Genomic DNA, 23,088 nt, shown 5'->3' on the forward strand with positions numbered 1-23,088 from the left:
CCAAAGGGATTCACAGTCTGCCAAGTGACTGGAGAAAGACTTTAACTGCGGTGTCCATCCTGCTATTTCTTCCATCTTTGGTAGGCTTCTGATCTCTGTTGATGCCAGCTGCTGGCCTCTCTACTCCTGATACTGGGAAAGTCACCAAGGTTGCTGTTCACAAAAGGGGCCTGTGTCAGAGGTTTGGAAGCACCCTTCTGAAAGCCTGCCTTGTTGCTTTGCATGCCTGGCTTGGGCCCCAGCACAGGACTGCTGGGAATGCCAGGAGCCACACAGATGGTGTCAGGTGTCCATACTGAAATGTTCTTTGCTAGTAGATGTCGCCAGAAGTACACTGGTGTGCTGCTGCCTATGATGAAGAGAGGTGCTTCTGTGCATATGACCATGGGACACCTAGCTGGTGGCAAATACTGCAAGACCTGATCCCAGAGACCATCTCCCAAAACAGCAGTGGCCTGTAGCAGAATGAGTACATCATGTCACTCACTGACCTGCTTCTTTGTAACCCGCTGAGTCCCTGTTTAAAACAAATGGGGGTGCAGGAGAATAACACTAAACAGAACCCCAACGAATCCATACCTTGGCTACACTAGTCCCCACTAGACACTAAAACAGAACCGTCATTTTGTACCTGGAAGCCAGCTTCATGAAGAGCATCTTTAGAAAGGGAAGGCTGGTGGAGTTTTGCCTAGGCTTGCCTATGAGTTAGCAGGGTAGACCAAGTGTGTGTAAGATGGGAACAATATCTACTGAATTGCACTGCTCAGTACAGTTACAGCACTCCACTGTTCAAAGGAAATGTTAGAGGCATGGGAACAGGCTGCTCAGTGAGATGGAGTCACCATCCCCAGAGTGTTCAAGAAATGTGTGGACTTGGCACTTGGGCACATGGTTTAATGGTCACGCTGGTGTTTGGCTTATGGTTGCTCAGTGGTCTTGGAAGTCTTTTCAAACCAAATAAATTCTATTATTGTATTTAGGCAGCAAAATAAGAGGAGTTTAAGATCAAGTGTAGGCAGAAATACACTACAGAGCTTCTTCCCATAATGAATTCCTTGTGAGTCATCTCTTTAACTACAAAAAAGCAAATGCAGGAGACATTAACAGGAGCTTCCATAGCTACCTCTGGCTTCTTTAAAATACAAAATTGAAGCAGTCTGCCTCTAGAGTTTGGGGAGAAGCGGGAGAACATAGCTGAAAAATTACTCCCTTTGAGTTGCTGTCTTAAACTACCATTGCAATGCGTTTTTATCTTGATTGCTAGCTCATGACAAGAGCATTTGAATGCAGATGTTATTCCACTAGGAGAAATGCAAGGTGAGACCGTTAAGGGTTTTGATTAGAAGCAACGTGTAATTTATGTTCTGTTTGTGCATTTAAGGTTCAAATAGTGAAGAGGATGAAGATGTCAAAGAAACAACGAAGAGGAGCATAGAAGAAACAAAGAAATGGGAAGAAGGTCTGTAAATTTACTTTTCTATGTTGAAGAGTGTTGTTAATTGTGGAAGACACAGACACTGAACCTGCAATCAGTTGTACAGCCAGTGACCTCTTAGGAATACTCTCTAAATGCGCTGGGCTATTATGAGTAGGTAAGAACACTGAAATGAGTGACCTATAACCATTTCCTAACCTGCAGTGTGCCAGCAAACCCAAAGTCTGGTTTATTGCCACACCACAGGGTCTTGTGCAATTAAAGACTCAGCCTGCCTTGTACCAGTTGACTCTGTGCTGACTCAGCATAGAGCTGCTGGCTGAGGAGCCGAGCTGAGTAAATAATTCAGAATGAGGTGTTGTATCTCAGCAAAGCACTCTGGTTTCCTAAGGAGCTGTAGGTATATGCATTAGTTTGAATGAGCAGTGCGCCTGGCTGCTCACATCTTATCTTCTTGCACCTGACCTTGTTTTCATCCTTTTGCTGTTGAGCTCAGTGGTGCTGTTCATACAGTGTGGTTACTCATCTTTGGTGACAGGCTACAGGCACTTTGAAGATCAATTTGTTTAAAGGCTTCACTCTGCTTTCCTAAACACCTGCTGACTGGAAATGCCCTTGGTCCCAAAGCTGCCCAATCAACTTGCCACCCAAGTTTGGCAGGCAGGATTAGCCCATAGTGAAACCATATTAGTTACTGCCAACCACCTCTTCATTTTCCGTATGCCTTAGCAAGGCCTTCAGGAGGATCTGCTCCATGATCTTGCAGGCACAGAGGTCAGACTGACTGGCCTGTAGTTTCCAGGGTCTTCTTTTTTTTTACCATGAAGATGGGGGTGATGTTTCCCCTCTTCCAGTCAGCAGGGACTTCACCAGACCACCATGGCCTTTCAGATGTTATGGACAGTGGTTTGGCAACTTCATCTGCTAGTTCTCTTAGGACCTATGGACTTGAGCACCTTCAGGTTCATTGAATGGTCTTAAACCTTATCTTTGCTCACAGTGGGCAGATCTTTTTCCCAGTCCCTGCCTTTGCCTTCTGGAGCTTGTGTGGTGCAGCTGGGGACCTTGCCAGTGAACACTGAGGCAGAGTCATTGAGGACCTCAGCCTTCTCCACGTCTGTTGTGACCACATCTTCCTTTGCTTTCCTTTTTCTGCAGGTACACCAGTGACAATTCTTGTCCCTGGCCAAGTTTAACTCTCTCTGTGCCTTTGCATTCCTAACCTGATCCCTGCTTGCTTGGACAACTCCTTTGTTGCCCTCCTACAGGGCCCATTCTTGCTTCCACTCCCTGCAAACTCTCCTTTCATGGCCAAGTGAATCCAGGAGCACCTTGTTCATCCACAGCAGCCTCTGGGTACTCTTGCCAGTCTTCTTCCTTCTTGAGATGCACTGCTCCTGAGTTTGGAGGAGGTGGACCCTGATTACTGCCCAGCTTTCTTGGGCCTCTCTTCCCTCCAGGGCTTTATCGGGTGACACTCTGCCAAGCAGATCCCTGAAGAGGATAAAGTCTGCTCTCAGGAGTCCAGAGTAGTGCTATTAATGCAGTTGTGTCTGACAGATTATCAGCTATAGCTGCAGATTGTAATCAGTGCTTTGTGTTTCTACAGAGCAAGATGCAGAGCTGAAAGAAGCTATCAAGAGAAGCCTGGAGGAGATGTAAATGAAGCTCCTTCAGTACGCTGGCCCTGTGCCATCGTGGCTGTCTGCCAGAATGGAAGTTGGTTCCTGTATTTGCAAAGGTTGGGAAGCACCGCGTCAGACCCACGTCTGTATCTTGAGTTGTTGGGTTTGTGATCTGATGGCCTCTGCCACGCTGGGGAACAGCTGCAGTTCAGGGATGTCTGCTGCAGTACATCGTGTGTGATAAACAAGGAGATTTCAGCCTTTCTTCTGTTTCTGAAGGATGATGGCTTAAGTCTCTCTGGTCTGGCTGTTGCAGTTGTTGTGTAGTTCATAGGCTGGTCTCTCTGGAGGGCTTTAGTTGTTCATGGTTTTTTTTTTTCTTTAATTTGCTCTTGTATTTAGTTTTCTGTCACAAAATGTCATTGTATTTGCTTTTCCATGTGTTCTTGGAAACAGTTAATAAACTCCACAGTTATCTCAGCTTTATGTGGCTGATCTTGTTATAAGGAGAAGCTTTAGATCCCAGGTTTGTAACTTGCACACGTGGCCTGTGGCCAGTCTCACCTTCAGTTTGTCTGTGGCCTGCTTTCTTCCTGCAAAACTCAGATTTGTTGCACTCCTGTTCAAAGCTGAGGGCGTAGCTCACAGTGCTGCCTCAAACGATCAAATTTTCCACACCAAGCTCTTCTGATAAAGGAATAAGACAGAGCCATTATCATCCTCAAAAAAATCCATTTCAGTCCATGTTCAGAAGCTTCTGGGCAGACTAACCTAAACCTAAAGTTTCAGATATCTTCTACATGAAAAAAGTGTTTCAACTTGCAAAAGTTCTTTGCTTAGCTTACTGAATATTTAAAAGCTAGGTAGATGGTCTTCTGCAGAGCCTGTTAGTTTTAGGGTTTGTGATGGTGTGCTTTTTTCTCTAACATTCTGTCACAGGTATAAAGGTTGCTTGTACCCTGCAGGGCAGGACTTGGTGGGGCACGTTCATGTATTTATTTTTAAGGAGCCCCACCTGTGCCTGCACACTCACATGGAGCTCGAATTGTTAAAAAGCTTGTATTGACCTGCTCACCTGCTTGCCAAACCCCAGCTAGCACTGTTACAGCTTTTAGAAAAGAACTGGACAGAATTCTGGTCTCTGCATTCTTTTTTTACATTAAAAGTAGCCTCCAGAATTGCCAGAGTTTTAAGGCTTGGCCTCATTTATTTTTTCAGTCTCTTTGAGGCTCTCTTAACTGTGAAGTTTTTCTTTGCAAAGTTCTCTGCCATCACAGGCTGTGAAACTCTGCTTCCAGAACAGCAGAGAATATTCTGTTGTTAAAATCTTGCATGTAGCAATATGTGACTTGTTACCACCATTTCAGGGTACTACACTTTGTTTTTCAGCTGGAAAAGCCACCATGGAAATGCTTGTTTCAAGAATTTAATGTTTCTGACTGGGGAGTCTTGTTGAACTGGCTGAAATGTTTGCAGTTTGCCCTGTGTGTGCTGGGAGGTTTGTCTGCCTTTACAGGCGCAGTTCATCTATTAAAAGGAGTTTGACCAGCATCCTTTCTCTGTACTAGAAGTGATTTGTCCTGCCCTTTTAAAAGAGAATTTGTTTTTATGGTGATGTTTGAGTCCACCCTTCATTGGTACTAAGTCTGTGGTTCTTTTTCATACCTTTGATGAGGGAAGTCTGGTTTCCACCTGGCTATCACCAGCTGCTTGTTTTAATGCTCTTAATTTCTGTATGATGAAAGCATAAGATTTACAAAGCTGAAGTAGTGGCAGGACAGGATTGGAACACGGGTCTTGCCTTTTTGGTGCTTCTCTCACACCAGACAGAATCCCTGTTTTGGCCATATTTAGAAACAAGAAGAGGTTGCAAACAAGTCAGTGCAACTGTTACTAAAGTGTTGTGCCTGCCTGATTGCTTCTGAAGTTCAATAAAATCTTAAAAATTAGATCATCCTGTTGTAAGCTGCTTGTTTTGTACGTGCCTGTTGTTGTTGGCTTAATTCTCTTAGCTCTTCAAGGTACACAGGAATGGCCACTGCTGTTCTGTAGTGCTCACAGCATGCAAACCTTTCCCCACTCTTTACTAAATATGGTGAAGTTTGCAGAGGTATGTCTGCTTGCTTAGAAGGAAAAGTGTTCTCTCATCTGCTGATGCTCTCCTAGCAATTGTTTACAGTGGCTGCTGTGCATTGGAAGGAGATGAGGGGGATGACTGATGAATTGTCTCAGAATTAGTTTGGAAGAATTGGCTGTCATTAGCACAAAAATCCTTTCTGGCAACTCTTTCCAGCTAAGGAGCTTTAGTAAAGGCCAGGTCTGTGTGTTTCTTTGGTTCTAAGCCTTCTCAGATTTCCTGGAGAAATTCTCCATTCAAGTGGCTTAGAGCTCAGTCGTAACAGAAGGGGTCAAGCTGTATGGGCTAAGATACTATGAAAGTGGATGCAAACAATGTGGAAAACTCAAGTGTATGCAAAGTGTGCACTGGGATGGCAAAGCTCTGCTTGCACAGAGATTTAAAGTTCCCTTTGTCAATCTGAGCAAGTTCACTTTAAGTGCAGCATCCTAACTTCTGGGAGTCCCTGCATTTCTTTGGGGTGTTTTGCTCAGAGTTTCATCAACAATCACCAAGGCCTCTGCAGCTGTACAGAATTCCTTGGCCCATTTGCTAGGCAGTTTTCCTCTCCATGAGAATGCACTGCTGCGTGTCCTGAAATGGTCACAGCAGCTTTCAGATTGCTTCTGAGACAGAGAGCTTTAGTCAGGCTTCTGTCAAGCTTGGGACCCTGGAGCTCACCCACACACTCCAAGGGCTGTGACAGGTACAGGCAGCCCCAAGGCTGGCTCTCACTGGCACTGGTCACAGCAGTTATGAGGTTAGTAGCATGGGCTCAGCAGGTGCATTCTGTGCCAGCAACTCTATACTGAAAACACCCCCCTGGCCCATCTTTGCTGCTGCTGGTCAGTGCTGGGGGACCTGGCTGGCTGGCCCGGGCCATGTCCACATCCTGTTGTCATTGGAACTGCTGTTTCCATAACACCTGTGTATAACAAAGGTTCTTCAGATGAGGTTCCTGTTGGTGAAGAGAGAAAATCACCTGGCATGCCATTTCTTCGTGTAGGCCTTCTCTTTGATCCTGTTCCATGACAGCTCATGTATAAGTGGCAGGGTATGTGAGAAGGTGTTTAGCAGCACCTGGAATAACACAGAGCTGGAGCTAAGGTGTGTGTCACAAGCAGTGTGACCATTTGTAGCTTATGCAGGGGGTGTTGGAGGGGTGGTTCCTGCACTTCTGAAATACTGAAAAGATGGCATAAAATGAAGGGAAAATGCCTTCCTTCTGGTACTCTATCTTTGTTTTGCCCACAGAAGTAATCTGTTGCTTTATGCAGTGCTATTAATGCAGTTGTGTCTGAGGTTATCAGCCATAGCTGCAGATTGTAATCAGTGCTTTGTGTTTCTACAGAGCAAGATGCAGAGCTGAAAGAAGCTATCAAGAGAAGCCCGGAGGAGATGTAAATGAAGCTCCTTCAGTACGCTGGCCCTGTGCCATCGTGGCTGCCTGCCAGAATGGAAGTTGGTTCCTGTATTTGCAAAGGTTGGGAAGCACCGCGTCAGACCCACGTCTGTATCTTGAGTTGTTGGGTTTGTGATCTGATGGCCTCTGCCACGCTGGGGAACAGCTGCAGTTCAGGGATGTCTGCTGCAGTACATCGTGTGTGATAAACAAGGAGATTTCAGCCTTTCTTCTGTTTCTGAAGGATGATGGCTTAAGTCTCTCTGGTCTGGCTGTTGCAGTTGTTGTGTAGTTCATTGGCTGGTATCACTGGTGGGGTTTGGTGGTAGCAAGTGGAGTGTTGGATTTCATGGCTTAAAGTTTGCGAGGTGTGGCTTCTCTCACCAATCTGAGGCTGGAAGAACTTTTCATGAGGCAGAAGCTTCTACTTTTGGAGTGGGGTGGGTGTGAGAGAAGCTGTCTCACTGCTGTATGCTCTCATCTCTAATGGAAATCGAGCCTTGGATGAATGACTGGGAATGTCTTAATGATTTTTGTGCTGTCTGTATTTTAAGGTGGACCATTACTTCTGTGATTAAGATTGTTATCTATGCCACCCTCCTCAGTTCCTTCATTTAAAAAAGGCCTATGCAGCTTTACCAGCCTGTTGCACTTCAGTAAAGGTAACAAAAGGCCAAGCAACAGCTTTTTGTTACAGTTGTTATTTGTCAATCTGTCAGTTTGCTACTAGCTGCTGCAAATACAGCTACCCCGGAAACGAGTACTTGTTGTGGAGAGTGAGACCAGGGCACGGCTGGATTACTTTGTTTTCTCTGCATTGTGAAGAGTCAGAATAGTGGCAGCAGTCACCACGGTTAGAAAAGCTGGAGAGACTTCTAGTCATGACTGTGATGGAATTGCCATCTCTGTCGAGCAGAACAGCTGAAGAGCCTGAGCACCTCGGTGCTCATTAGCACCCACACCACCAGAACGAACTGCTCAGGTGCCACAAAACAGTTCAAACACTTCAGTGCCTTTGACTCAACATCCAAGTGCTACAGAGTGAGTAGCATCTCTCAGTACTTCTCCCCTGTGCCTCCTGCTTTCTCACTGCAGATCTCCTGTTGATAGCTGAGTGTGTAGCTCACAGTGCTGCTGAAGAAGTACTGGTTTAGAAGATTTGGCCTTGCCCTTAGCTACTGCCTCAAGCATTTCACAGAGATGAACTCCTATCTTCCCATCCCAGTCAGCTCTTCTGGAAATGTGGTGTGAGCTGCTCCTTTACATACCCAGCAAGAAACAAGAGGGGAGAGGAGGCAGTGTGTGCCTCTGGAGAGCAGGAGTACCAGTTGTCATGGTCCTTCTTTGGCCACAACAACCCCAAGCAGTGCTATAGGCTGGGGACTGAGTGGCTGAGAGCAGCCAGGAGGAAAGGGACCTGGGGGTACTGATAGATAGTAGGCTGAAGATGAGCCAGCAGTGTGCCCAGGTGGCCAAGAGAGCCAATGGCATCCTGGCCTGCATCAGGAACAGTGTGGCCAGTAGGACTAGGGAGGTTATTCTGCCCCTGTACTCAGCACTGGTCAGGCCACACCTTGAGTACTGTGTCCAGTTCTGGGCCCCTCAATTCAAGAAAGATGTTGAGATACTGGAACATGTCCAGAGAAGGGCAACAAAGCTGGTGAGGGGCCTGGAGCACAAACCGTATGAGGAGAGGCTGAGGGAGCTGGGGTTGTTTAGCCAGGAGAAGAGGAGGCTCAGGGGTGATCTTATTACTGTCTACAACTACCTGAAGGGGCATTGTAGCCAGGTGGGGGGTGGCCTCTTCTCCCAGGCAACCAGCAATAGAACAAGGGGACACAGTCTCAAGTTGTGCCAGGGTAGGTCTAGGCTGGATGTTAGGAGGAAGTTCTTCCCAGAGAGAGTGATTGGCATTGGAATGGGCTGCCCAGGGAGGTGGTGGAGGCACCGTCCCTGGAGGTGTTCAAGAAAAGCCTGGATGAGGCACTTAGTGCCATGGTCTGGTTGACTGGATAGGGCTGGGGGATAGGTTGGACTGGATAAGCTTGGAGGTCTCTTCCAACCTGACTGATTCTATGATTCCGTGATTCCCAGTTCCCAAAGGAGAAAATACGCCTGGCTGTGCAGGCAGTCACATCCAGGCTTGTCCCAGACAGCTGTTGCTGCTTTTCAAAAGACAGTTTGGTTCCATGATTTGTGCAGCCTCGAGTGCTGGGGTTTGGCCATTGCCGGTGTGCTGTCCAAGAGGGTAAATCCTATGTGGGGTGCTGGGACACGTTGGGACACAATTGCAGCTGTTCTGTACCTGTGTTTCTACCACCAGCTTCTACCTGCGTGGAATTAACCCCTTGTGCAAGGACAAAAGTCATCACTGCTCTTCAGCTATTTTGACTTCTGATTTTTAAACCCAGTCTAACTGATATTCCATAAATGGGCATGGGACAAACAGAAGGGTTCTAGGGGAGAAAATGGATGCAAGTGGTGTCTCCTGGCTACAGATGGTTTCTGTTTGGGGTGGAAAGCAGGTTTTAATTATTTTCTGCAAAGACTGTAGAGCGATGGATGGAACAATTGTTCAGCTGAAGTTCTTTCCATGAGCTCACAGACAAAAAGCCTTACTTTTCCAACCACATAAAACACATAAAATTCTGTTAGTTTAATGAGAGTGCTTGGGACATGAATCATTCTGAATGGACAAGCCTGAGAAAACAGTGAGTTGGAATCACAGCAGGAGAGCACACAAAACAGTCTCCCTGTGCAACCGAGTCCCTCCAAGCTGAGTGCCAGAAATGGGTCTGTCAGAGCCATGGGGTGTCTGCCCAAACCTGGCCTTTGGGGATAAGCACATTGTTTCTGAAATGCTCACAGCTGTGGTGAATGAAGCCTGTGAGTGAGCTGCACTGCTGGAACCAAAGCTGCCAGCAGGAGCTGCACTACAAGAGGTTCTGTGCCAGTGCTGGTATGGTGGGCACTGGCAGCAGAGAAGGCAGCGTTTGGCACAACCACACTCAACGTGATCTCGGAAGGTGTCGGTGCCAGGTGCAGATCCACTGCCTTGGCTACCATCACATAGATTTTTTTTCTGTCTTCTGGCACAGAAAGAGAACATTCAGCACTTTTCTTTCCAGTGAGCCTAGCTCATTACCAAAGTCTCGGCCTGTTTGGAAAGACTCCCTGTTCTTTCTTGTCTTCAAGCATACTGAGTTTTCCACTTTTCAGTGATCTGTCACCTCCTTATCTGTGGCCTGTATTTCTGTGTCACAAAGATGGCCTCTCCAGCTGTACTCTGTTACCTGAAAGGAACAAGCTCATAACAATGGTTTCTCTGCTGTGCTCTATTTCATACTTAAATATTAAAATTCTACCTGTATCACTAACCTATTTTTTCATTTTCTGCTTATGTTTCCTTCCTATGTGAGGCTTATGAAGTAACCAAATACATCACAGTCAAAATCTTACATTGGTTCATCATATTTGATTCTAAAGCATAAGCAAATACAACAGCTCCAGCACTGAATCATCAGATAGGCAAGCATCCAAAGAGCTGCCCTGGAGATCACTGCTTAAACAGCTGCTTTAGCCAAGGGAGGTTTCGTATCCAGGCAGCTAAGGGAGGCCCCAAGTCTTTGGAAGTCCAGGGTGCATCCTCTGGTGCCACAGTTGTAACTGTGGCTGTATTCTCCCCACATTTTGTTCTACCTGTTGGCTTTCATCAGCATGGGGGCAAGAAGAGAGAATTACAGAAACTCCTCCTTATGAAGTTAACCCCAAATCCAAGGTGCCGTTACTTGCTAGATTTGTTTTATTTCTCTTTGTAACCAGATCATGCTGTCTGTTTGCACTGGAGAGGATTTCATTGGTGCAAGGAAGTTTATTACTGCTTTTTCCCAGTCTGCTAACTCCTAGCCACAGCCATCCGGTAAAGGACTGGAAATGAGATGGCCTTTTTACCCAGGGGTTACCTACTCGAAATTTTCTAAGGGAATATCTTGGGAAATAGAGTCTTGAAAGAGTTCATTATTCTGAATGTGAATCTTAGTGCACAAGATACTTGGCCCTGATTAAGGGACAGGAGTTTGCTTGCAGATGTGCCTGTGTGTCCATCCCAAAGCCAGGAGAAACCTGGAGTTGTTCCATCAAGGCCTGGTACCTCGTGTAATGTGCCTGCATTTGGTAGGAAGCAGGGAGCAATTACAAGTTAGTAACCCTGAAGTTTCTCTTCTATTGTCCCCTTGAATCATAGAATCAGGCAGGTTGGAAGAGACCTCCAAGCTCTTCCAGCCCAACCTAGCACCCAGCCCTATCCAGTCAACCAGACCATGGCACTAACTGCGCCATCCAGTCTTTGCTTGAACACCTCCAGGTACAGCAACTGCACCACCTCCCTGGGCAGCCCATTCCAATGCCAATCACTCTTCTCTGGCAAGAACTTCCTCCTAACATCCAGCCTAGACCTGCCCTGGCACAGCTTGAGGCTGTGTCCCCTTGTTCTGTTGCTGGGTGCCTAGGAGAAGAGATCAACCCCACCTGGCTACAGCCTCCCTTCAGGTAGCTGCAGACAGCAATGAGCTCTGCCCTGAGCCTCCTCTGCTGCAGGCTGCACACCTCCAGCTCCCTCAGCCTCTCCTCACAGGGCTGTGCTCCAGGCCTCTCACCAGCTTCATTGCCCTTCTCTGGACATGTTCCAATACCTCAACATCTCTCTTGAATTCAGGTCCCAGAACTGGACACATCCCTATTGCAGTCTTGCCCTTTCTGGTTGTTCACTTGCCCACACAATGGGGTAATGGCATTTGCACTTCATCTGGGACACCGGAATGCTATTCATAAAGCACACTGCTGCTGCTTCTACTTGTGACAGGGTTGTTGTAGTGAATCCTTCTTTTTAAATTTGAGTGCAGCTGCTTCAGCAGCTAAGCTGTACTGTTATAGAGTGTGTATGAAGTTGTCTGCAAGGCAGGTATCATTGAGAGTGAGGTTCACAAACTGCTTTTTTTTTCAATATGACTGCACAATCTGTGTCCCATTTTAGCAGTGCCAAGATTATATTTCATGGATTATAGGCATATGGACCCCCTGTCGATAGTCTGTGACCATAAATTGTCACCAACGAGTCCAGTAAGGATGTTGCAGGTCCTCCTGTAGCTCAAGGCTCCTCACTGGGACCAGGCAAGGGCTCTTCTGTAAGGCATTTGCTGTTTTCTATCTGGTCTTGCTTGCCTTGTGTGGATCTGAGGCTTTTCCTGTGGTGTACGGCCCCTATTCGATTTAGCATTTGATTTCATAGCCAGGATAATTTGCACAATTAACTAAACTCTTAGAATATCTCAGGATGACAGTTTATTGCAGTAAGAGCAACTTAGTCATTTGTGTCACATACTTCAAACCTTGCTGTGGGGGCTTGTTTTACTGTCTGAGGAACTGTCTGCAGATGTTATTTATCAACTAAATCATTGTGTGATTACATTTATGTCTGTAGAGTCCCTCTCACGCTGAGGGCCCCCGAACAGGAGGCAGTGGTGCAGGTGGGGTCTCAGCAGAACGCTGCTAACTCATGGGGAGTCTGTCATCAACTGACACCTGCAAGCCCTCCTCAAAGCGAGAAAGCCGCTGAAAGCCTCGGTGTGCCTCCCTTGCCTTCTGGGTCACGCTGCTTTTGGCACGACGGCGCCTGGGGACAGCAGCACGGGCAGCTCCGGCCCCCCCCCGTCCCTATGGGTGCAGGGTGACACCGGGCTGAGGGCGGCAAGCGCCTGTCCTACTGCGGGCTCCCCCCTGCGCGACACAGTTGTGCTGACGAGTTCCTCCGCCATCAGCAGCGCCTGCTGTGGTGCCAGAGCTGCACGGGCCTGCCGGCCTGCCCCGCTCTGCAGACAGCCGGCAGCAGCAGCGCGGTCCCCGGGGACGGCCCGGCCCAGCGGAGCGTGAGGCGGCGCCCGCGGGGCCGAGGCCCGGCGCGGAGGCGGGGTGGCCGCGGGGGCAGGCGGCAAGGCGGGCTCCTTCTTTGGCCATGAGCGAGGTGCCGGCATTCGGCCGCCGCCGTCGCCTGCGGGACGCGGGGAGGGAGCGGCCGCGGCGCGGATCCGCCGGCGGCAGCGGGCGGGTGCTATGGCCCAGGCCAAGATTAGCGCCAAGGCCAGCGAGGGGGCGGCGCAGCAGCAGCAACAGTCCGGCGGGCAGCTCCGAGGCCGCTTCTACCGCTCTACCTCCATGGCAGACCGCTCCAGCCGCCTGCTCGAGAACCTGGACCAGCTGGAGCTCAGGTGGGGGTCCGGAGCGCGGCGGCACCACGCACTGCTGCGGCCGGGTCGAGCCGGGCATGGGAGGGGTGGCAGGCGCTGCCGGGCCCGGGGAGCTCACGTCGCGGCGGGTCGGCGGCGGGCGCGGGGCCTTCACCAGCGGGAAGGGAGCGGCGTCTGGCCCATCCTGACGTGACCGGGGCGGAAAGGATCCCCGTCCGCCAGTGGGAGGTGGGACACTTTAATAGAGGCAGCCGGTGCTCAGGGGTGAAGTCGTGCGGCTGGAAATGCACCAAGCCGGGAGAACGGTCGTGAGTGTGTAAAACCAGAGAAAGCGCAGAAGGCTGCCGTGCGTCGTTACCCTGTACAGGTGACGAGGGGTCCTTAACCAGCCGGGCGGTGGTCTGCGGGCAGTGCCCGGGCCGCGGTGGGCTGTGGCTACCACCCGGCTCCGCAGCCTTTCCCGCAGCAGCCGAGCAGGTATTTCACCAGGAGATGCAGAAAAACAGAGCGTAAGGCGCGGTGCCACTGAGGCTATCGGAGGCCCTTGCCAGCCTCTGAGCCGCAGTGCTGGATGCTGGTGTGGGAGGCTGCTTGTCTCCCTCGCCTCGCTGCACTGCGTGTTCTAGCTGTGCGTGTGCTCTGGCCGCGCCGCTGCCCGCCTCCCCGCTGGCTTGCGCTGCGGGGTGCCCAGTGCTGCATTCTGCAGCTTTGCTGGCCTTTTCCAGAAGAGTTGTGAGCACTATGAGTGTTTCATCATTGCGCCGTGGTCTCCTACTGATACATGGCCTTCCCCAAATAGTCCCGTTTGGCTTTTTTCCTCAGCTCAGCTGTCATGAGAGACAATTCCTTGAGTTTAACAATCTTCCTTGTCCTCTCAGCCCTGCTTAATTACACCATGTCCTTTCTGAGGTGGATGGATGCACAGGGTGCTGTGGGCACGCCACTGATTCACGTCCTGCCAGTACTGTTTCAACACACCCTTTCCTTCATTACAGCTGCATATTGATTAGTGGCTTTCACAGCACCACCCAGCATGTTTCTAGGACTCTCCTGTAATTAAGAGAGCTCTGTGGGACACCGGAGTTGCATTTTCCCCTTTCTGCCTGCATTCATTTGCATTTTTCAGGAGTGGGCTTTATGTGCTGTTGCATTAGCCTTTCAGTTAGCTTGATTAAATCTCCCTGAAGTGCTGCAGACTTTTCTGGATTTGACTAAACAAAATCTCTGTCTGTGAACAAGTCTGTCTGCTCACATCGGGCCTAGCAGGTGAGTATGTTAGCATAAAACGAGTAGCAGAACACACAAAAGTAGCTTTCAAATTTGCTGAGCAACTCCAAAACAAAGGAGAGAGGGTGGTAAACCAGAAATTCAACTTCCCAGTCTGCTGTGGGTCTTTCAGACAGATGTAGTGCTAAGTGAGGAACAGTTACCAAAAGAAAAAGACCCAAACTCCTTTTATGAAAGTGACTAAGTTTGTTGTTTGCTTTGGTATTTTTTTCCATGCATAACTAATCAACATGCCTCATTTCAAAGTTATTGGAATGACAGGAGGAGGATCTTCCACACTTCTTCCTTCTTCATCTGGTTTAGAGTAGCTGTGGACCACTGAGGTGTTGCTTGTAAATAAAGTGAAAACTTGTCAAACTGAAATACAGCTTTTATTAACCCTCTCAACAATCTTCAGTTCTCACTTGCTTAGAGTTGTCCAAACCCCATGGCAGCCCTCATCCCTTTGGACATGCTCTGGTTTGAGCAGCCTTCCCTCTCGCCCCTTCCTTTCCACCAGGAGAGATGCTTTTCTGACAGTGCTTTTGCACCTGCCTGATAGATGCTTGCAGAGGGACTTTGTTCTGTTGGGAAAGTGAGCAGTAGGGGGATTAATTTGGCTGCTGGGGAGCGAGCCCTCTGGCAGCGGTGGTTAGGAGGCACACTTGAACCTTGTAAGGGCAAGAGCTTGGATCTTCGCGTTGGCCTGGCTTTCTGGTGAATGCCAAGACCTCTCGGGAGCAGAGTCTCTGCTTACGAGGCACCGCGGTCTGAGGGCTGGCTGGAGAGGGTACGCAGTGCTCGGTGCAGCGACACCTGAGGGGGTCAGGCGCTCGCCCTCTTCTGAAAGAGACAGCGGGCTGATGCCTTGCCCCCCATTCGCCCTCTAGACCACTGTGTTCCCCTGCCATCATCTGTATGGTAATAGGGCCGATGAACTGAGAACACAAACTCAGTTTAAGCAGCAGAGGACACCAGGGCAGAGCCACCTGCCTTTGCCTCTGTCCAGTGTCCTCAGCCTTGTTTCAGGAAAAAAGCTGCACTGTCTTCGGGTGTTTCTCATTTCCTTTGAAAACTCCACCCCTTCAGCACCAGGCTTTAACAGTGAGCTGTGTAAGTCAGGCAGTAAAGGACAGAGTCACTGCAGCTGTCCTAAGAAAGCCAGTGTCGAGTTTCTCATCTGGAAACAAAAGCCCAGGCTGGGCCACCTGTTCCTCTGGGGAATGCTCTGCTCATCTGAATGGTATGTGGGAAAAAAGGGCTCACAGAGCTCAGCAGTAAGGAACATGGGGTTCCCTTTTGGGCAGTGCCCAGAGCATTTGTTTGATGTTCAAAGCACGAAATACATGCCCAGTGAAAATCTGATTTGGGTGCTTCCACCTGTTAGATTACAGGTGGTGCTGGGTATGGGTACCAGCATTTCATGTTCCTTTCCTGGCCTTCGGGTCCTTCTTGGCCTTTGCAGCCTTGGCAGTGCTCTAATCAATCTCTTCTGATCTTTTTTTGTTCTCCATCACCCCAGGAAAGTAAAGATTCACACAAACCTTGTGAAGTCAAAGTGCGTTTTAGGAAAGCAGCTATGAGAGCTGCTCAGGAGGTGTGGACCTGCAGGAATGCAGGGAAAGGTGTGCAGGGGTCTCTCCTGGGCTGCAGCCTGGGAGCTGGCAGGAATTGGTGGCAGCCAGAGCCAGGTGACCAGAGGTCCTGGCACTAGCCAGGGCAGCAAAACAGGGCAAGGCAGGGGTGGGTGTCTGACCTTGGTAAAGCCCCCCAGCATCTTCTGTGGAGCAGCGTTTTCCTGAGGCTGATGTGAGTGGTTTCTGTGGGGTTTTGGTTTTGTTGCTGGTTTGGGTTTTTTTCCCGTACTAGAGCACTGCTCTGATATGATCCCACTTCTTTTAACCCCTGTGTGATCCTGGTCCTTATCAGTCACAGCTGGACAGTTCTTCTGTCCCTTGTCTTGCCTTCCTCAGGCCATTTCCCCTTCATCTTCTCTTAGGTGGGTAATTGCTGCAGGCTGGCTGATGCCAGTGTCAGCACACTGTGCTGCCACTCAGCCCTCCAGAGAGTTTCTTTGTTAGGCTCGTTGAGTCTCAGTGTGCTGCAATAATGGGTCAAGATGGAAGTTATTTGAAGGGATAGCAGAGAGTTGTGAGAGTCCTGATGTGCTGCTTCCCCATCCCTTTGCCCTGCTGGCAGGAGCTGCTTTGTCTCACCTGTGTGCCGTTAGGCAGTGCTAGGGTACACTTGGGTGATGTTTATGGAAGCAAATAAGCCAGCGCTGAAGAACCAGTGGATTTCAGCGGTGGGCACTCTGGACTGCAGCTGGGAGCATGGTTCAAGGAATCCCTGCGAAGCGATTACTGCAAATAAAATAGTGCTCAAGATTCGGTTCTGACTTCCTGTAAAATGACGTCAGCCCAGGCTCCAGTTGGTGAATGATGGGTTTTTTGCATTATACAACCGTTAGTACTGATAACTGGGCTTTGGGGTCCTGCCTCAAATACCAGTGAGGAAGCAGTGATGTTTCAGCCCCTGTCTTTAGGATTGCACCAGCTCAGGATGCATCTCTGCAATGCAGTTCTCCCACATTCTTCACAGGACCCAGCAGGCCCTGTGGAGGTCAGGGCCTGATCCATCAGGTTTTCAGTCAGCACAGTGAGGTACCGGATCTGATTTAAGGACACGGTGAAAACTGAAATTCTGCACTTGCACGTTTTCATCTGGAGCTTTGCAGGGGCCAGAGTGCATTTTTTAAGTGGTAACAAAGCCAGTTTGTTAGAGGGGCACGGAGAGGCATTTATGGAAATACTGCTAGACTTCCTAAATTACAGAGTGCAGACATCTGAAGCGCCGAGTGGCTCCACCTGCCTCTCTGCCCTTACTAACCAACCCAAAATAGTCATTACAAAGATTTGCTCTTGGCAAGAATTTGCATTGCAGTACCTTTTCCCACCCCTCCTCAGAATGAACATGAAAGGCGCGGCCTGGAGCTTGTGCTTTTGCTGACTAAATTAGGTTAAATACTTTATAAACCAGGATTCTTTCGTGAGCGGGCTGCATGTGAATGGAGTGTGACTATTTATATCCTCAGATGCTCCTGTTCTGCCTTCTTTCACTCCCCTTTCTCTTCCTGCCGCTCCCTAAAGTTCTGTGCCCTCAGACAGGCTCTGAGGGAAGGAGCAGCAGCTCCATCCCTGTCTCAAGAGAGAAGCTCCCCTCCTCCCCAAGAAGGAGCAATGAGCCACCACACTCCCCGAGATTGTCTCCAGCAACGTTGAAGAGTGCAAAGCATCTAAGAGACTTCACAATGTTTTGGTTTGCTTCCCCTTCTCTGGCTAGGTTTTGTAAACATGTGAGGGTAGATGTCCCATGGTGCTTGCAGCAGCCAGACCTACCAGGCTGCATGCTGAAAGCATTAGCACTCATCAGCCAGGTTCAGATGATGCTCTGCTTTCTGCCAGTACAGAGTTGATGTTTCTGGCATAACTCCTGAAGTCAGTTGCAACTTGCAAGCTCTCTGAGAGCCCCTACCTGCAAGCCTCCAGGGCACAGCCAAGCAAAGCAGGCAGTTCCCAGATGTGCTTTTCTGTATTGCTCAGATGAGTGCAAAAGCCCCCTTCTTAAAACCATGGTGGAGAATAGGGAACTGGGCTGGGGTATCTGGTGTGGCATTTCCACACTGCCCATGGCCAGAAGAGCCTGCAGCTTGTGCCATAAGGAGGAGGGCAGGCTGTAGACACACAGCCACGTCGCTCACTGCGTTACCAGGGAGAGCAGTTGGATGGGCTTTCCCCTTGCCCCCCACCACATCATGCGTGAGTGATGCTGAAGTACAGTGAACAGGGCTGGAGTAGGGGTCCTGTTTTGGGTAAAACCAAGTTTCATGCTTCCCTACAAGATCAGGAATAGGAGCTGCTCCCACAGAAGCTTCCCCTCTGCATGAGTTGCAGAACATTGCTCCTTGGGAGACACCAGTGACCGTGAGAGCAGGTGGTCCAGCATCTTCTCCCAGTGGCCAAAGCACAGCACTTGGTGGGGTAGCCCTTGTCATGTTAATAACAATGTGTGAGCTTTGTCCCTCCTGCCCACTTGTCTCCCTCATGAAAGAAGTCGTTCAGCTACAAGGTGGTGCTGGAGGTCTCTCTGGGGTGTTTGTGGTTTCATCGATTGGTTGTAGTAATTCTGCACTGCTAGCTAGCTCCCTTGCTGCAGCCTTCTCCTTCAAGTTCCCTGACAGGGACTCAGCCTCTCTCTTCCAGCTCAGCAGCTGATGATAGCTGCCATTTAAGCTGAAAAACTTCTGCTGTGGGGCTCTGGAGATCCAGACTAATTGCAGAGTAGGATAGACAGTAAAATCAAACATCACATTACTGCTGTTTGGGGTATTTCCACCCATTGCTTTGGATTTCAAAATTATATTGAGCCTTGAGAAGTGAAACTAAGATGTGGGAGAGGTCCTGAAATCCAGGAGTCTGCCCCATGGAAAATTAAAACTGGACTGTACTTCTTAGGCTGATGTTTAACGAAGTAGTTCTTGGCAGCTCTTCTGTTTAACCATTCTGTTTGATTCAACCACCTTCAGGGTAGAGGCTTTCCGTGATGCAGCATCGGCTATGGAGCAAGAGAAAGAGATCCTGCTGGAAATGATCCACAACATACAGAACAGCCAGGATATGAGGCACATCAGTGAAGGTGAGCAGCTGCTTTGCCACCCCCTCCCAACTGACCCAAAGTCAAGGCAGCCCATGCTTTAGGGAGCTGCTTCTGAGAGCGCAGGTGCTGGAGCCAGTGACGGTTGTAAAAGGGCTGTCAGTTCTCCTGGAATCACCTCTCTGCTGGCTGTGTGAAGTTAGAGCCTGCTCAGCTGGATGGTCTGCCATGGCTGTCACTGCTGTGTGAAAAAGCCCATACTTGGCTCACTGACTGCCCAAAATCAGGGTTAACACAGCTCATGTGAGGGGGAAAAGTTCATTGTAATGATGATGATGAAATGTATCTGAAAAGCCAATGGTTTAATGGCTTTGAATACTGAGCAGGCATGGGTGAGATGATTGCTGTGGTTTGTGATGTGGCTTTGAATCTGTCCTCTAAGTCTGTGTGGTTCAAAGGGAGAGCTTTGCATGGCTGCTTCAGTGGCTCCCTAAGAGTGCCTGTCACATGTGCTGTGTCCGCAGCTTGGGAAAGAAAGTTTTCACAGACCAGAACCCCCTTTTTCTTCATGATCCCCAACTGCACCTGGCAGCCAGTAATCAGTTTTCTCTTTATGGCCCTCTGGAGTCCAGATGGCTCCCTCACAGTGGTACAGCAGATCCTTGGGGTGCCAGCTCTGCCAGTTACTACTGGTTCCTGATAATGTCATTGGCTTTGCGTCCATGTGACACAGCAACCCCACAGCAGGGAAGCATTGCTTAGCTTACCAGCAGGGCTGGAAGCCTACTTTCAAACCAGGAGAAACTGCCTTCCGTGGCCTGAGTGAGACTTGGGCAGATGCAAGAAATCTGGGTTGTTGCTTAACACAACCAGCTTTGTTTGTTGCCACATCGAGTGGCTCACTTGTCTTGAGGATGCTCCTTGCAGAGGAAGGAGCCTGCCTGCAACCTGGGATGCTTTCTTGGTTTCGGTCTAGGTGAGAGAGAAGAGTTGAATCTGACTGCCAATCGTCTGATGGGCCGAACCCTGACTGTGGAGGTGTCTGTGGAGACCATCCGCAACGCCCAGCAGCAGGAGTCCTTGCAGCATGCCACCAAGATGATTGATGAGATCGTCAACAAGCTCCTGGACGATCTGGAAGATGCCAAAATCCGCCTCATGTCGCTGTACGGTGCCTGCACGTCCGACGTGCCGGCAGGACCCATCGATCAGAAGTTCCAGTCTGTGGTCATCGGGTGTGCCATCGAGGACCAGAAGAAGATCAAAAGGCGGCTAGAGACTCTGCTCAGGAACTTGGAGAATTCTGAGAAGTCCATCACGTTGCTGGAGCACCAGAAAGCATCCGTTCGACAGTCTTGCAACAGCAAGCAGGATTAGCCTCTGCTGGCTGCTTCTTGGCACACTGCAGGACAGGCAAATCCCCATTGAGAGGACACAGAAGCCAAGGAGAGAGTTCCCTGCATGGGCACACGCGGGCACACGCATGGCACCACAGTGGTTCCCAGTGCCAGGGGCCAGCATTTACAGGGTTTGGTGGCATGGGCGTTTTCTTTGGGCAATACAGGGTGGGTCAGCTCTCTGCAGAGCTGATGCTGCTCTGTTGCAAGCTGTAACTGTGCTTCTGCTCAGCTGTCAGAACTGCCAACATCTGCCTTTCTTCCATTCTCCTGGGGGGTTCAGAGGTGTGCTGAGTACCGCGAGGCTGGCCTTTCTCTGCTGTATCCATAGTGTGTGAATCAGACTTCTGGGGCTTAGAGATAGGTCATGGCAATAAGTCAAAATCAGTAATAAGTGCCACATGGTATTTTCATAAACAATACCCTGTCCTACTCAGCACCATTTACAGCTCGAGTAATCTGGCACCATTTCTAGGTAGATAATAGACCTTCCAAGAGAGTTTTCTCAGGGTTTTCATTTTGTTGTTGTTAAGCTCTTCCCTGACCTAAAAATACCTGACAATAAAATGTGAGCTGTCTCACATTTCAGGATTTTTTTTCTTGCTTAAAATGTTGCTAATTAATTGTTACTGGGGTATTAAGCAAGCAGCTTGCTTTTGTGCACATGGAACTGCATGCAAGAGGAAGCAGGAATATATTACTTTCCATATTCCTGACCCCTGGGTGAAGAGATAAACCCTGGTGCAAAACCACACAAAACCCCCACCCCCATCCGAATGTGACTACTTACCCATCTGCCTTCAGAAAATGCACCAGGCATCTTTGATAGATCAGTAATATTTTAATGCCACTTCCAGTGTCTACAGCCATCCACTTAAACCACTGTATTAACTAGGCCAATCATGAACAATAAAATGAAAGAGCACAGCAGAATCCATGTCCTGTATTTAAACTGTCTGCTGAGGAAATCAGAGGCAAGCACTCAGAAACAGTGCTTCTGCCTGGCTTGCCCTGGCTCCTTCCTTCGAAGGTATCCAGTGTGCTGCTTTGGATCCCAGCTGTTCACAACATGGGACTAGAAACAGGCACACAAGTCTCTCAAGCAGATGCAGGGTCACAACAGCCCCTTTGAAAAAGCAATCCAGTGACAGGTCCACGCAAGGCTAAAAGTAGAGACGTGGGTCAGACCAAACAACAAGCAAATCGATGGTGGGTCCCTTGCACAGCACCGCTGACGGCACAGAACAGCAGAATTAACTCCCGAGGGCTTCACAGGAGCAGCACGCAGAATATTCAGCTTTAAGCATTTGCTTTTCCACTTGAGGAGCTAAGGTAAGTTGTGTTGACTTCTTTTTCTAAAAATGCATCACGTTTACTTGCCATCGTGACAGTGACACACCCAGTTACGTGCATGGGCTGCCTTAACCGCCCAGATCCTCAGGGACTTGCAAGTAAGACCAACTCACTGATTACTCGCAGTGCCCTTCATCCTCACGACGAGAGCAGTGTTTTCCTCCTGCTCTCGGTTAGTTTTTCCTTTGGTTGACCAGCTGTAGTGGGTCATGCTGACTCGCATTTGTCTTGGCAAGAAAGAACACTCACTCCACAAATTATTTATCAGCATCACCCCACCAGCAAAAACCTGAGAATGAGCCTGGCTCAGTACCAGGATCGCCTGGCTTTGCAAGGGCACAAAATGCAGTTCTTCAGCATGGAGCTAAGTAGTCTCCTCTTGTATGTCACTTTTTGTCTTAAACCTAAGCATTGTTGCCTTTTTTCCTTCTAGATTCTTGGTTCTCTATTTGCTGCCGTATTTAACAGAAATATTTTCTTCTGTCACTACTATTTGAGCACAGCTGCTGGCTCCCACAAGAAGAGGGTAAGGTGGATTAGATGAAGTCAAGCTTGTTGGGACTGTGCTTGCTCCTGGTCTGTGTGCAGTTAGTGTTCAGATACTGCAGCTGCAGCCAAAGCTCTGTAGTTGTGTTCAGAGAAAGAGGTGGGGGCATCCTCGCTGAACCTAAGAAGCAAGTCTGGCTGTTGGCTGTGTGACAGAGCTCCCACTTGAGGGTTCTGCAGTGCTTATCAGTTAACCTGTTGCCATCTGGCAGCCAGCCCCTTGGACAGGTGGACTTAAAGGTTCAGAGCATGTACCTCAGCTGCTGAGTCCCTTTAGTATGCCTGCAGGAGGGATGGAGAGGGAGCCCCTGTGACAGATACACTGTAGCCCAGTGATGGGGGAATGGAGAAAGGCAATTTTTACTGAAGCATAGATTTCAAACAGGGTATCAGGCTGTCAGTAGGGAAATTTGACTAGAAAAGGTTAAGCAGTGCCTGAAGAAACACTGAAAATAAGAAAGCTCCAAACCTGTCCTAAGTGGAGTATTTCATTAATTACTCACACACAAAAATCTTCATGTGATCAGTCTTAAAAGTTTGAATTTTCAGTGGGAAACACATCCCTAGCATTACTGCTCTGCATCCAGTGATGCCCCACTGACTGGGGAAGACCCATTCACTGAATGGACAGGGCTTGGGGACTGGCAGTCCTCCAGTGCCACACTCCCTGGGGACTGCTGAACCATTACTGCTAGTGGTGGCATTATCAGCCAAAACCGAGCTCTGGCAGGACTCAGAGAAAACAGCCAAGGAGCTGTTTAGGAGCTATTAAGGGTTAGAGCAGGAGTGCCCTTGGCTCAGTCTCACACAGATGCACTAAATATCACTAAATATCAACACATCTTAAGTCTAGCAGGTCTGCCAGGTCTATGTAAGCTTACACTTAAGTTTTCAGTCCCTAGAACAACGGCTGATAACGACAGACATTAAATGCAAATGGCTTATGTGACAGTGCAGTGTCCACAGCATGGTGTGTAATAGTACAAGTGCTCATTGCACCCAAGAGACTGATTTTTCAGCACTCTGTACAGTCAAACAGGGCACAAAACATGC

General features: G+C 49.1%; 2 protein-coding genes across 5 annotated transcripts in view; both read left to right on the forward strand.

Annotated features, from left to right (window-relative positions):
- ZNF451 (zinc finger protein 451) overlaps positions 1–5,014 on the forward strand; it is a 32,671-nt gene extending 27,657 nt beyond the window's left edge. For 3 of the 4 annotated variants that reach the window (XM_064164103.1, XM_064164104.1, XM_064164105.1), the window contains exons 14-16: positions 1,382–1,459; positions 2,436–2,593; positions 3,045–5,014. In XM_064164103.1, coding sequence (XP_064020173.1) covers positions 1,382–1,459; positions 2,436–2,593; positions 3,045–3,062 — 254 coding nt within the window. In that variant the 3' untranslated portion in view covers positions 3,063–5,014. The remainder of the gene's footprint in view (positions 1–1,381; positions 1,460–2,435; positions 2,594–3,044) is intronic. The other variant, XM_064164106.1, reaches the window with a different exon arrangement.
- A 7,539-nt stretch (positions 5,015–12,553) lies between these two features.
- Positions 12,554–20,719, forward strand: BAG2 (BAG cochaperone 2). The gene is made up of 3 exons (XM_064164113.1): positions 12,554–12,841; positions 18,672–18,781; positions 19,716–20,719. Exons 1-3 carry the CDS (start codon positions 12,687–12,689, stop codon positions 20,114–20,116), a joined length of 666 nt encoding a protein of 221 aa, XP_064020183.1. The 5' UTR covers positions 12,554–12,686; the 3' UTR covers positions 20,117–20,719.
- Positions 20,720–23,088: the final 2,369 nt, after the last annotated feature.

This window comes from Pogoniulus pusillus, chromosome 25 (assembly GCF_015220805.1).
Source record: "Pogoniulus pusillus isolate bPogPus1 chromosome 25, bPogPus1.pri, whole genome shotgun sequence".
NCBI classification, from domain to species: domain Eukaryota; kingdom Metazoa; phylum Chordata; class Aves; order Piciformes; family Lybiidae; genus Pogoniulus; species Pogoniulus pusillus.